Below are 15,763 nucleotides of genomic sequence, written 5' to 3' on the forward strand. Positions count from 1 at the left end.
TTTTAAAATCACATTCGAATCCATCTAAAAACTTTTGAATCATAGCGTATTAAAAATTCGTATTAAAAACGAATCTATTAAAGTTATACATTCATAGATTTAACTTCCCACAAATGGTCAGTGAATGTGATTGGCTAGTTTAGAATATTTAATTTTGTGAGGAAAAGCTTGGATCCGTTGGAGATAGAAACGTATTTCAACATTACGAATCAAATGAAACGCGAGTGTTTTAAAATTATTTAATAATAATATTACAATTTCTCCTATAATACATATATATATTTATATAAACTATATTTGTTCTATATTTGAAATGAAAAAAAAACAACATTGATTGATCATAAGATATATTCAATAACTATACCATTGAATTAATATTAGTATTATTTATTTAATATTAAAAATGTGGCAAGATTCTTCTAATAATTTAAGTGAACATAGTTCTTTAGTTATTTCAGACAGCGATGATAATATTATTACTAGTACAAGGCAAAATATTCTTATTGATAGTAGTGACAATGACGAATCTATTTCAATGGAAAGGTAAATGTTAAAATGTTTTTAATTGAATTGATTATTTAAATCATATAATGTGTCTTTAATTGATACGTCAATTAAAATTAATACAAAATCTCATATAATTATAATTAATTTTTTATATTGAAAGGAAATCAGTAGATTTAAATTCTTCATCAATTATTGAAGAGAGAATAAAGCGTAAGTTAAAGAAACATCGTTTAATTTATTCTGATGATGAAAGTATTAGTGATATCGATGATAAACCTATATATCAAGAAGTAGAATCCGACAAAACTTCAGATGGTATGTTTTATATATAATTTTTTTTTTTTTTCTTTTTTTTGCATATATCTATTAAGAAATTATAAATTGATACTTAATTACAAATCTCTTTTATTTTGATATAATTTGACAGATGATTCTGAATTTTCTTCAACAAATTCTTCAAATAGAAAAAGAAAAGATATTTCACATGATTATACAAAAGAAAATATAAAAGATTTAAAAATAGACAATTCTTTTGATAGTACCAATAATATTAATGATGTTAATGAAATCAATGAATCTAATCAATCTGACAGTCTTGAAATGGATTCGACTAATAAAAGTGAAGATTTTAATGAAAAAGAAGATATTAATATCAATAAAGAAAATGAACATTCTATTGTGAATATTAACTCAGATACAGGTATTAATGTTCATTTGTGTAAAATAATCTATTATTGTTGTCTTAGAAAAGATAAATATATAAAATTTATACTTTTTATTAATTCCTATTATGACAATAAAAATTTTAGACTTCTATAGATTTAATGTAAAAATTTATAAAGAGAGAAAAAGAGTGAGAGAGAAAGAGAGAGAGAGAATGAGAGATATTAATAAAAAAATACAATATTAACTCCTAGATAGTACGCCAGAGAAAAGAAAGAGTGAAGAGAATGCATTGGCAATATCTTATGCGAGACAAGAGATTGGTGTTGGTAATATAGATCCACTGGTAGCACAAGAGAGAGCTCTACTTAGTTGTAAATTGCAGCAGCTAGAAATTCAATTAGAAAAAACAAAGGTAATAAAATATACGCAAATCTTAAAGATATATTTTAACCATTTCTAATCATATGAATACTAAAATATTTTATTTTTAGTTATTAGTTACTAATGCAAATATAGATGTATTACCAGATAAAGGAAAAAAATTACAAGAAAGTATTATCATTCAAGAAAAAGAAATAAAAGAGATAAAAGCAAAATTAGAAAGAACACCTTTAATACAACGTGGTGAACAAATGAATCCAAAATCTATTTTTAATGATAAACAAGAAGAAACATCTTTCTTATCATCTAATCAAATGAAATATCTACAATCTGAATCTGAATATTTCTTTACGGATCCTACATCTTCAGAATCTAAACCATTGGGGAAAAAAGCACAAGAAACTAGAGAACGTGAATTTACTTTAACAGTAGAAAGATTACAGGATTTACATGGATCACTTGTAGCTCGTCCTTCAGAAGATGCAAAAGCAGAAGATCCACCTGGTTTAAAAGTAAAACTAATGCCTCATCAACAGCATGCATTAGCATGGCTTATGTGGAGAGAACAAAAACGACCAGCTGGTGGTGTATTAGGTATAAATTTACATCATTGTATATAGATTGATAATTATATAGTTTATAATTTCAATTTAAATTTTGTATTCTTTGTTAATACATAATAACTATTAACCACTAATGTACTTTTTTTTTTTTTTTTTTTTTAAATAGCTGATGATATGGGCTTAGGTAAAACTTTAACGATGATCTCTTTAATCATGGCCACTCTTCAAGAAAATTATGATGAAAGTGATGATGAATGGCATAGCACAAATAAATCTATAAGTATGTAAAGTATGAATGAAATATAATATAATATAATATAATATAATATAATAGCAAACTTTTTCTATTTTGATGTAGTAATTCTAATTAAGTACTACATTTCGAAATATTAATTGTTTAATTAAAAATATCATGAATTATTTATTTTGTTTAAATAAAATTTTGTTGTATTTTCAGCCTATAAAGGTGGAACACTGGTTGTATGTCCAGCTTCTTTATTATCACAATGGGAAAATGAAGTAAAAAGTAAATGTAAAAAAGGTATATTGTCAGTAGAAGTTTACCATGGTAATAATAGAGAAAAATTATCCAAACGTTTGGCAAAATATGATATTGTTATTACAACATATAATATATTATCCCGGGAATTTAAAAACATGTCTACAATATATAAGGTATAATAGTGTAATACAATATTCTCCTAAACTCTATTAAAACATATTATATCTAAACTTTTATCTATTGTTTTTAGATCCATTGGAAAAGGGCAATACTTGATGAAGCACACATAATAAGAAATTATAAAAGTCAAGCATCTCAATCAGTATGTGGTCTTATAGCAAGTAAAAGATGGGCACTTACTGGAACACCAATACAAAATAAAGAAATAGATTTATATTCTTTATTGAGATTTTTAAAATGTTCTCCTTTTGATGATATTCGTGTTTGGAAACGTTGGGTTGACAATAAAAATGCTGCAGGTCATCAAAGATTAGCTACTGTTATGAAGACTCTTATGCTTCGAAGAACAAAACAAGAACTCCAAGCGCAAGGTGCTTTAGAATCTTTACCTACTAAAAATTTTAAAGAAGTGGAAGTAAAACTTGATTCTCAAGAACAATTAGTCTACGAAAAGGTTTTAATATATTCTCGTACGCTTTTTGCACAATTCTTATCGCAAAGAGCAGAAAAAGATCACATGGCAGATTTAAGGTCTGGAATATACGATAAGCCATCCTTTTTGTCAAATCCAAGTAAGTTATATATATATTTTTTTTTTTGTGTATTTAAAAATAATATCTTTTATAACGTATATTAAATGTTTTATTTAATTATTAGATAAAAATACACAATTTACAAAGGCACAAAATAAATTACTATCGCTACATGCTGATGTTAAAACACACGAAATTTTGGTACTTCTATTACGTCTTCGACAAATATGTTGTCATCCGTCGTTAATTCATGCTATGTTGGATCAAAATGATTTGGAACAAAGTGAAGTAATGGATGAAGAAAATGTAGATTTAGATATTATATCCCGCATAAATAATATTTCGTTGTGTGAAAATGAAGAAAATGAAGAAAATGAAGACGTAAATGAAAAGGAAATAGGTGTTGACCATAGAGTAACAAAAAATGTACTTACATCTAAAAATCCAGTTTTTGAGTCACAACGTTTGAGTTCCAAAGTAAGTAACTATCCTCTCATACAATGGAATATTATAATGTTTATAATATAGATTTTTAAGTAGCAATTAATATATTAAATATATGAACTGAATTCATTATGTAAATTATAAAATTCTATATTATTAATGTAGATGAAAGCAGTACTCAATATGGTCAAACAAATTTTAGACAAAGGAGATAAGCTCATTATTGTTTCACAATGGTCAAGTATGTTTGAAATTATTGGATCTCATTTATCCACAATAAAAGGGGCAACATATAGTGAATTTTCAGGCAGAGTGCCTATTAAAAATCGACAAGTAAGGGATTATTTGTATTGTTTTATATTACAATGATATATTTTTTAATGCATTGGTAAAAAAACTATATATACATGTTATGTTTTTTAGGTTATAATAGATTCTTTCAATGATTTATCTAGAGATCCAAAAATTTTGTTACTTTCACTAACTGCTGGTGGAGTTGGACTCAATCTTATAGGAGGAAATCATCTATTACTTATTGATATTCATTGGAATCCACAATTAGAAACACAAGCTCAAGATAGAATATATCGATTTGGTCAAAAAAAGGATGTCTTTATTTATAAGTAAATATCACAACTTTTATTTTCATGAATGTACTGTAGAATTGTATGAAATTATTTTTCTATATCATAATCATTTTATATTTATAGATTTATTTGCAAAAATACTATAGAAGAGCGTATCAAACACTTGCAGGAAAATAAGTTGGCTATATCTCGGAATGTATTAAGCGGTGAAAAGAACAATCTTGTTTCAAAACTATCACTTAATGATCTTAAATCTCTTTTTGCTCTTTAAAAAAATAAAATTATATCTTTACTTTAAGAATCTGTAATATAATTTGTAAAGAGTTGTCTTTTATTCTTGGATTTATTTTCAATATGTGTTTATATATAGTTTGTAATATATGTCTAATTGAGTCTTTTAATATTTAAAATATCTCATGATATTACATGTAACATTTCTTAATTCGTTTTGTTATTTTGACTTTCTTTAATATTTCTAATTCATAACATTATATATACCTGAAAAGATACAGCTAATAAAACTTTCCTTTATGATATTGTTTTCATTGTACTTTATATCCAAGAATGATATAACCTCAAAATATGTTGTCAATTCAATGAACAGTCTACCAATGAATGGATCACTGCGCCACCTAATCTGGAGAATTAACATTATCAATAGTTTTCAATACTGGAACATTATTTATATAGTAATTTTAGTTGATTGTAAAAAACAATATAAAATATAATAGAAATATAAGGACAAAAATATATACTTAATATCTTAGATTTTTCTTTTATCAAGAAATAAAACCAATAAAAGTTATTCAGTATTATAAGATGTATGATTAGTTTTAAAATAATTCTTTAAACTTTGCCATTATGTTATAAGAGAGAAATATATAAAAAAAAAGAAAGTCAATTCTCTTTTATAATACTCGACCTCAGTATTTTGTCCATTTTTCTTTTTTTTAACACACGTATACACACATACACGCACATATGTGTTTAACTTATGTTATAATTCTATCGAAGACATGTAGGTTAGAAGTAAGTATATATTGGTATTCTTTATTAACATTAAATAAGGAAAATATGTTAATCTCTTTGTGTAACTAGGTTTCATACATTTGACATTATAATTATGAAATATAAATAAAAAATAATTTTATTTTGTTTACGTTGATATTGGAAATGAATAAGATAATGTATGATCTTAAGACATATAATATAAATACATTTCATACGAAGTGAACCAATGTCTATGACAGTACATCGGACTTTGATAAATTGAACTACAAATAATTTTTGAATGTATAGTATACAATAATCTATGAATTTAGGCGTATTCAATAGAGTTAATCATAAAGTAAGTATTTTATTTAATCTATGAAAGTATTTAACAATATTTACATATCATATAATTATTATAGGATTCCCAAGGAGGAATGTATTCAGAATGGGCTTCTTTAAGCATTCTGATTCAACAAGGTTCAGAAGAAAGTCAAAGTGTACTAGAAAAGTTTTCACCTGGAGCAGGAAAAGAAGTCGCATTGTCTATAGTACGTCAACTAGCTGCTAATCTTGGTATTACACAAGCAGCAGAACCTAGTCCCTTATGCACTGATAAAGAAGTACAGTGGTGTATGGAAGTTATTTGTTATGGGCTTTCTTTACCATTAGCTGAACATGATACTGTTAGAGATTGTGTTAATGTATATTGTGAATGGCTATCTGCATTATATTCTACACCAAAAATTTCTGTACCAAGGCCAATTATAGATGATCCAAATTTTTATGCTAGAAAGATTATAAGTCATTTTCATAATTTATTTATACCTCGAAAAGGAGAAGGTAAGAATTATCATTTTAAAATTTCAATTTCTTTTATATTTTCTTATATACTTCTTGAAATATATTTATATTCCTTTGGTTACCTATTTGATCTCTTCTCTTTTCATAGTCTGGCCATTTTTGTATCAGGATTTAGGTAATTCATAATTATCAATATCAATGAATCATCAATGTTAATGCTTACATTTTTAGAAACAAAAACTCTGGACTTTTTATACCATCATATCATTATATTTTTGTGAGATTAATTATTTTATATATTTGTAGGAAGTGATACTATAAATAGACAAGCTGTGTTATGTCATAGAGTTCTTAGAACACTTCAACAAATTGCAAGAGGTCCAGCATCATTAGAAAGAGAAACTTGGGAAAGTTTATTATTATTTCTTATTGGAATTAATGATGCATTATTAGCTCCACCAGCAACAAGAGAAGATGCTGGTGAACAGCTATGTGAAAGAGTACTTGGTGTATTATTAGAGGTATTAAGAATTTTTTATTATGTACTAATAATTTTATTACAATTAATTAATATTAATCGTTTGAAAAAAAAAAATATATATATATATTAAATTAAACTTTTGTTTCAGGTATGGCTGGTAGCTTGCGAACGTAATTTTCCTGCTCCACCTTTATGGCGTACATTACGAGAATCATGCCTTCGATGGAGGCACAGATTAGCTTTAATAGAACAATGGAATCGTGTGTGCCTAGCACTCACAGCAAGACTTTTACAAATCATGTATGGACCAATGTTCCCAGAGTTAAAAATAAGTTAGTATATTTTTATTAAATTAATTTTTATAATAAAAATATGTCTGATATTATCGATGATTTATTTTAAGGTGAAGAAGATGCACAACTTGTACCATCAACAATGTCGGAGGAAGCTGTTGCACAAGCATGGTACAGACTTTTGCGAACTATTGGAGATCCTGTGGATTTATGCAGGCCAGCCGTAGTATCACAAACTCAAGCATTTTTCCAATATGCTATTGCTAGCCCAAACGTTATAGATCCTTGTCAACATCCATGTCTACAGGGATTGCCACAAATATTCTTGAAAGCTATAAAAGGAATAGCTGGACAGGTTGATGCATTTCTTGGTAAGTTTATTTTCTCAATTAAATCAGACCTATAATAAATGTTGTAATTGTGCAAATATCTCTGTATAGTTTAGAAATACTTTTTATATACATATATATATATATATATATATATATATTTACTCCATATTCATTATCTTTATGTTAATAATTTCTTTTTCTGCAAACATTTTGTAGAGCACAAGTAGTTGCTTAACAACTTGATCACTCATGGGTGGTGGGTGCACATTCACACAATTGTTTTAGGAGTTTCACAAGCATGTTGCTGGGAAGAATGTTGCGTATCCAACATTGCATCTGGAACCAATAATAATGGAAACATAGGTGTTGGGTGGGACAGATCAAGTGGCAAGGACCAACCACAACCCTCCCCTACACCTCCAACACAACGCCGACTTGCCAAAAGTTTCAGTGTTACACCTTCTGCGGTTACTAAGGGTATTCAGCATCTTATACTTTTCCTTGCTGTCATATTTCTTATGCTATTTTTAATGTGTATATCACTTCATCTATTACCTTCATACTCTTTTTCTTTATATTATTACAATAGCAGAAAAGGTCTTTCATGTGGAAGTTAACATACAAGAGGAATAACAGTTTAAAAAAATCTGTTGTTAATTTTAACTTTTTGCTTTGATTATATAGGGATACCAAAAGCTTCTTTAATTGGTTTAACAACCAGTCGCGTATCTAGTACACCCCCAATGTTGATATCAAATTCCGGGCCATCATCAGCATCTAGTACAACTTGTAAGATAATTTATGAATTTATACATTTATATATAAGACGATTTTATTATCATATAAATTCATAATAAAATGATGTATTCTATATTTATAGCTATGACATCACTTGGTCAAGATATTCGACCTCCTTTAGCACCAGGAAGACCTAAGTGCAATAGTATATTACATCTTTTTGGTGAATGGTTATTCGAAGCTGCATTTATAGGAACAAATGGATGGTCACAAAATTTACCACGTACGTTATTTTATCGTACATAGAGTTATTATATTTTATATATATATATATATATATATATATATATATATATTATATTATATATTTTAGAACCATCAGGAGCATCAAAACGTCCATCTTCAGTACTTGTAGATGGGCCAAGTTCATTACAAGAAACTGTTAGTGAAGTACCTCCTACACTTTGTATAGATCGTTATGAATCAGGTAGAGCAGAAGCTATGGGTGCACTCTGTAGAATCTTTTGTGCCAAAAAAACTGGAGAAGAAATATTGCCAGTTTATTTAGCAAGGTTTTATCAAGCAATGCATCATGGTCTCAAATTAGATGATGTAAGCGTTTTTATTATTTAATTTACTTAAATTATTATAAGTAATTATAATTTAGATGTTTTTATTTGTTTTATAGACAAGAGAGTGTGGTGAAACATTAGCATATATTCTTTTAAATTCGTCCGATTTATTTCGTTTAGACTTGAACGGTGTACAAGTATTAGTACCTGCAGTATTATCTGCTTTGGAACTTGTACTACCTGAGAAAGATTTAAAATTAAAATCTAATATAGTTTCAAAACCAGATTTAAGACGAGCTTCGATACATTTACTTATATCGATGTTGGCATTACCATTACACTTTCAGGTAATATAGATTCATGATGATCTTCATAATATATCATAAATATCTAGTTTAATTAAAAAGTATTATTTGTAGAATCTCCCTATCAAAGAACTTCCAACATTTCCAAACACATCTTCTGAAAAAACTCAAGTAACCTTTGCACAATTAAAATCAAGATTGATGAATTTGCTTATCAATGCATTACAAGTAGAAACTGATCCACAAAATACTCATATGCTTCTAGGTAAGTTATAAAGAAATACTTTCTTTTAAGGAAATATTATTTTACAATATTTATATATATATATATATATATATATTTATTCTTTTTAGGAGGTCTTTTATTAAGTGTACAAGATTCTGCTGCAGCAGAAGAGGTTGAACAAGTCACCCAACCAGATGCAGTACCAAATGATGCAACAGTTAATTTATTATCTTCAGGTTTGTTAAAAAAAAAAAAAAAATATTGGCTTGAAAATATAAATTTTAAATGCACTGTCCTGAGTTACATTTTGTAACAAATATATAAGAAATTATTATAGAAATTATTTTGTTTTATGCTAATAGAGAGTAGCCAAAGCTACCTGCTATATCTAATTAAAGAAGTAACATTTTTTTATTAACATTTATTTAAAGCCTTATACACTACATTACTGTAACTCAGTATGATAATGCAGAGTGAAAGCATGGTGCTTAATATCACCTTTCATTGTACCTGCTTCACACATGCTTTTGTGAAATGTTATTCTTTTTTATTATTATATATTGTGTTCTGTTGTGCATTTGCCATTGTACTCATCATCGCTTGATAGTTACCAGCGATTCAGCCAGTCAAATAAGCATATCCAGTGATCAACGTTCGCTCGGTGATGCCTCTGATATAGCAACTCTTCAAGAGGAATGCATTGCATTCGGTAAATACGAGTACTATTCACCTTGGTACTGCAATTACTTGCCAAATCTCTGGAGTGTAATCGTTTCTGTGTTCATTTTATCTTATTTTTATTCCATCACGAAAATATATTTTAAAGAGAGTGTTTTCTCACATCCCTGCATATATCAAAATTCCAATTTCATTAAATAATATCACATTATATAATTTTATCAATAGCAAATCATATTAAAATGAAATAATGTTTCAGATTCGGCACATGCTCTTTTCGTACGAGCCACGTATCTCGTTTGTCACAGGTTGATATCTTCATGGAAAACAGATTTAAACATTTCACTGGCTGCACTTGAAATGTTATCAGGATTGGCAAGAACACGAATTCGAGAAACAGGTAATATTCAACATTAAATACATCAATTTATATTATCAAATTTCTTTGTTAATATATATTTATTTCTAATATATACTTTTGCAGCAAGGAAACTCACAGGTTTGATAAACGTTCTAATAATTTTAAAAAAAGATCATACTTTTAAAAGTAAAAAATAAGATAGATATTAATTTTGTTTTGTAGATGCTTTGGAATGCAAACGAGCTGTAAAATGGTTATGTGATTATATTGCATATCAATGTTGGCGACCTCCTCCAGCACATTCCAAAGATTTGCATTCTTCTATTGTAGCAGCATTTGGTTGTTTAACGACCTGGTTAACTGCTCATTCTCAATTACTACAGGTTAATCTTATTGTATTAATAAAGAAAAAAAATACAACTTATTCTAAATGTGATAATAATATGCAATTTTATAGGATAAAGATTGTTTAACAACAGTATTAGAAGTAGTAGAATTAGGAGTATCAGGTACAAAAAGTATTGGTAAACCAGGTGAACCAATTAAAATGAAGGATGAAAAAGAATTAAAGCCAGCATCTATGCGTGTTAGAGATGCTGCAGAAGCTCTTCTTACAATAATATTAGAACAGGTATTTATTATAATTTCTCCCTTAATATTGATTGTAATCAATATAATATATAATAAATAATTGATTTGTCTTATTGTTAGGTCGGTTATTTTCCTAGTGCTTGTGGTGCACAGTCATTGTCATCTTTACTGGATGAAGTATCATTGCTTCGGCATTGCAATAGTTGGACTGGTGGTCGTGTTGCTCGGCAAGCAGCAGTTGAAAGATTCCGTTATTTTGTTGCCGAAAATGCAACGATTCTAGCTTTATTAGAAGAACCTTTAGGAAATGATCAGGATCCACAACCTACTGTAACTGTTTTAATACGCGGACCATTTGGTAGACATGCATGGACTCTGCAATTACGACATTTGCCACGTCATAGATCTAGTATTAGAAGCGTAAATACAAATCCTGGCCGACCTTTACCATTGAATGAAGCGGCACCAAGAACGGATTATAAGCCTAAATTTTTCCCCGACAATGTAGATAGAATACCTCACTGCAAAGTGTATGTATTATTTTTATATATATATATATATATTTTTTTTTAATACTATTGGCAACTAAGCGATTGCCAGATTTCAAATAAGAAGGAAACGACAAAATCCGCAATCACTTAATTGCCAACAATATATTATACTATAACACTATATAGTCTAATCTAAAATAGAAATATAATAAACATTTTAAAACAGAGATGAGTCAATACCTAGCCTTGAAGCTGTTATGAATGATAACGAATCAATTAGAAACGAGCATGAGCTATTATCGCAGTTGCTGGAACGTCAGATAAATCTAGAAAAAAAATATGATGATGTCAGTAATAAGGAAATAGATGAAAAAACTGAGGAATGTGCACCACCACAAATATGTCACGAATTCCAAACTGCTCGTTTATTTTTAAGTCATTTTGGTTTTCTCAATATTGAAAATAGAGAAAGTGAAGAGTCCGGAAATAGTACTCTTACTGCTTTAGATCCTACTATTCCAGGATTTTGTACGGATTTGGAAACATTAGATAATATTAGTTCAAGAACATGTGATACTGTTCATATATTTTATGTCAAAGCAGGTCAGAAAACAGCACCCGAAATATTGTCCAATGTAGTAAGAATTTAATATATTTTTTATTCTTTAAATTATGTCTTGCCTTGTCTAAGGAAAAGAAAAAGCGTTTAACATAGAGGACATATGGTTAATAAATGTTAATATTTTGTAGCTTCATGAAAAAAATGTATCACCAAATTTTTTGGAATTTCTTAATTCACTTGGTTGGCCAGTAACAGTTTCTGCACATGCTGGTTGGACTGGCCATGTTTACACCTCATGGAAAGTAACTCCACAAATGAACGTTTCACAATCAACTACTAGTGATCATGGTGGTTCTCTTTATAATGGTGATACACATGTATTATATTGGGCGGATGTCAGTGCAGAAATTGCATTTGTTGTACCAACACAGTCATTTATAATGACAAATTCAGATTCGTTAGAAGAAGCTAGTTATACAAGTGATACTAGTAATGGTCAATGTAAGTATTACATAAATTAGGAAATAATGGGCGATGTCTTTTGTTTTAATTAATTTTCATATGTTTTGGATTATATGTAGCTTGGTTTGAAAGAAGTATTAGTGAAAGTGGTGGATCTCGTTCCTGTACCATTCCACAGAATTCAAGAACAATGTCGCTTGATTTTGAAAAACAACCATCAAGTTTTTCAGGCTCAGGTCCACCTAGTTCCTCAAGTGCGGATCCTGTTAAACCAAGAAGAACAACAAAACATGCTTTACCAATACAAACAGATACAAGAATTATGGTGGTATGGCTAGAAAGCTTGGAAGATTATACTCATTTTCCAATTGGTATGAATATTATGTTAATATACATTTATATCGTTTAGTTTTAATAAAATATTTATAATTAATTTTATAGGAGATATTCTACCATTTACACATACTGGTTTAGAATATTGTAGAACAGTTCAACCTTCTGATGTACAAGTAATTTTTCTTCAATCCCTTGCTAGTGGACTCATGAGAGTCAGATTACAAGGTCCAACTTCTAGAATAAATTTAGCCACTCCATTGATTGATGGAATGGTTGTATCTAGAAGAGTATTAGGTACTCTTGTCAGGCAAACGGCGTTAAATATGGGTCGGCGTAAAAGACTTGATAATGACAGGTAATAATGATTATTCCAAACATATTTTTAAATGACTCATTGTAAACTCTTCTCGTTTAAAAACTAAAAATATTTTCAAAGAAAATTATATCTTATTATTTTCTGTAAACGGTAATGTATTTTATTTTTTACAAATTCATCACATTCTTATACTTTTTTTATAGCTATCATCCACCACATGTTAGAAGAAGATTGAAGATTCAGGATATGGTTCAGAAATATAAAAGAAATTTATCTGAACCAGAATTATTAACACTTTTGTTTAGTAGTACCCAAACGTATTAAATTTTTATAAAGAATCAATATCCTACATTATAAATATATTTCTAATACACTTAATTCTAAAATCAAAATCTTATTGTTTTCTAAAATAATAATGCACATAAAGGTATATAAATTGCACAAAAAATAAATTATACTGTTTATCTTAGTTATATTCAATCTACTCTTTATGTGATTAGATATAAAACTTTTTCCATTGTAAAATATTATTATATACTTTGATTACATAATTTGATTTAATCCAACAATGTAGTATGTCATAATGCTAAACTATATCGTATGATTAAATTAATTGGCTTCTTTAAGCAACATTAAAATAATATCATCAATTAACCCTTTTTTTTTACAGGGGCATGAATTATTTATTATAATTCTGTTTAACCAGCAATTATATTTCTTTGTATATATAATATTAAGGTAACAAAAATTTTAGTAAATTTATTATAATTTTAAAACTATTAAAACATTAAACATATTTATATATAACAATATAAAACAGAATAATAAAATTAAAAAAATCTTTTAAAAATTATTTCAATTATTTAAATTTTAAAACTTATAATGTTAATAAATAATTTCATTATATTGAGAAAAACGACAAAACATTTTATTGTTCTTTTTTCTTTTTTTTTTTTTTTTTTTCTTACACTTAAGTTGTTTACATAAACAAATACAATAAATAATTACGTTTATTGTAATGAACTCAAAGGGGAACTAATTACAGTATAATGATGGGATGATTATGTCATAGAGTTTTACTTCTTTCCGTTTCTTTGTTCGTATATTTATATAACAATTCTTTCAGTCAATCAAATGGGGGTCAAATGGATACATTTAAGCGACGCCTCGAAACAATTTGACCATGGTTCTATCAATCCATTTAAAATGTTTTACAAGTTTGCTTTCCGTTTCAAACAAAGTTAATTGATAAAAAATATTAAAATGTTAACTCTTTAAAAGTATATTAAAAACAATTATGTGTGTATATATATATGTATATTATATATATGTATATATAAAATTAAATATATATATATAATATATATATTAAATATATATAATAAATAAATAAATATATATATATATATATATATATATATATATATAATTAAAACAGTATATGCGCAATTTCATCGATATTTTTTTTAATAATTTCATTTAAATTTTGGAGAGACTTTAAACTCTTTATCATTATATGACATACGTCTAAAATGACTGTGTCAGAATCATACAATATTGTCCAATTAAAGCAATACCGTTCAATTTGGTATTTAAAAGGAGCTACAGAATATTATATTGCATGAGCATTGATATTGCAAGTCATAATAGATAAGTTGATCGATCGATATCTCTCACTTTACTTATGATTCATTCTGATCAAGAATCAGTCTGACTAATTTGTTACATGAGCATAAAGCTTGTCACATTTTTAGAAAGTACTTTTTCTTTATCGCAATGATATATTAAAAAATACTTGAATATCGCCATTTAAGAGATAAAAAAAGAAAGATAACATCACAATTATAGATCTTATCAAAACTTAAAAGTATGATGTTTATTCTTTTTTGTCAGTATGGTAATAAATTTAATTTCTACTTATTCATGATCCTTGATAGAACGTAACAGTCTGCAATTCGAGATATTTGTTCTGTATATAGAAACAGAAAAAAATACTGCATAATCATTCACACTGTACTGTTGTCTGGATTCAACCCGTTAACTTCGTGAAGAATATATATCTCTTACCATCTTAAAGTGACATCAATCGTTGTCATTGATATCAATCTCTTGGTGTTGAATATTTTTTTTCTTTCTTTTTTTTTTTTTTTTATTTTTTTATTTTTTTTTTTGTGAATGGAATAATCATTTTTAAAGTACTAATTATAATACAAAAAAAACAAACAAATCTCTAACATGGTATATATACGTATATATATATATATATATATTAAAGTACATGTATTAAATAAATTAATATAAATTTCGGCGATATATTATAAAAAGTTCGTATGAAAAGAGGATAGTAGTATTGATTTGTAATTATATAAGTATTTCGTAATTAATTTCTCGTTTGATATATTTCCAAAATTATTATGTCATCATTATGAAAAGTATTAATGATAACAAATAATAAAAAAGTTTTGACAAAGATTTATATATATATATATAAATTATATAGCAGGTAATTTGAAAAATTTAATTAATTATTTTCCGTATATTGATATTTGTATTTAAAAGAACAATTAATATAATTTATTGAATAATCGTAAGTTTGTTTACGAGATTGATAGAATAGAATATATGTGTGTAACATTGTGCAATATCAGAAATCAGTAGTAATTCGAAAGAACCTGTTCGCGATACTTTCAAGGCCAGATTCTAAATCCAAGTAATCCATGATGATAACGATATATCTATAAAAGCTATATACCGTTTAGTTCTTTTCACTTTTTATTTTCTATATCTCTATGGGTTATTTCTATTCTAAAATGTTTTCTTTTTATAAAACACTGACGTTATTTTATATAATAACATTTTATT

The 15,763-nt window shown here is 27.2% G+C and overlaps 2 protein-coding genes and 1 long non-coding RNA gene across 3 annotated transcripts; 2 read left to right on the forward strand and 1 right to left on the reverse strand.

Annotated features, from left to right (window-relative positions):
- The first annotated feature begins 151 nt into the window (after positions 1 to 151).
- Positions 152 to 4,651, forward strand: lds (transcription termination factor lodestar). The gene is made up of 12 exons (XM_035867984.2): positions 152 to 543; positions 668 to 822; positions 935 to 1,207; positions 1,425 to 1,585; positions 1,665 to 2,148; positions 2,284 to 2,397; positions 2,575 to 2,792; positions 2,870 to 3,371; positions 3,457 to 3,809; positions 3,942 to 4,109; positions 4,200 to 4,399; positions 4,487 to 4,651. Exons 1-12 carry the CDS (start codon positions 404 to 406, stop codon positions 4,632 to 4,634), a joined length of 2,916 nt encoding a protein of 971 aa, XP_035723877.1. The 5' UTR covers positions 152 to 403; the 3' UTR covers positions 4,635 to 4,651.
- On the reverse strand, positions 4,393 to 5,205 carry LOC146872291 (uncharacterized). Its single transcript, XR_014983482.1, has 3 exons — positions 5,119 to 5,205; positions 4,862 to 5,000; positions 4,393 to 4,665 (listed from the first exon to the last, which is right to left on the reverse strand). It is a non-coding gene; the product is annotated as an uncharacterized LOC146872291 (long non-coding RNA).
- Positions 5,206 to 5,569: 364 nt separating this feature from the next.
- On the forward strand, positions 5,570 to 13,445 carry LOC118442423 (ral GTPase-activating protein subunit beta). Its single transcript, XM_085663462.1, has 24 exons — positions 5,570 to 5,711; positions 5,776 to 6,196; positions 6,306 to 6,332; positions 6,464 to 6,678; positions 6,787 to 6,970; positions 7,042 to 7,302; positions 7,549 to 7,740; positions 7,948 to 8,052; positions 8,144 to 8,284; positions 8,375 to 8,613; positions 8,690 to 8,920; positions 8,993 to 9,143; positions 9,233 to 9,340; positions 9,712 to 9,813; positions 10,042 to 10,182; positions 10,267 to 10,281; positions 10,366 to 10,526; positions 10,601 to 10,774; positions 10,855 to 11,264; positions 11,452 to 11,863; positions 11,976 to 12,288; positions 12,369 to 12,620; positions 12,691 to 12,940; positions 13,105 to 13,445. The coding sequence occupies exons 1-24, from the start codon at positions 5,676 to 5,678 to the stop codon at positions 13,223 to 13,225; spliced, it is 4,662 nt and encodes a 1,553-aa protein (XP_085519588.1). The 5' UTR covers positions 5,570 to 5,675; the 3' UTR covers positions 13,226 to 13,445.
- The last annotated feature ends 2,318 nt before the right edge of the window (positions 13,446 to 15,763 follow it).

Source organism: Vespa mandarinia, chromosome 22, assembly GCF_050613455.1.
Source record: "Vespa mandarinia isolate Hongniang chromosome 22, ASM5061345v1, whole genome shotgun sequence".
Classification (NCBI taxonomy): Eukaryota; Metazoa; Arthropoda; class Insecta; order Hymenoptera; family Vespidae; genus Vespa; species Vespa mandarinia.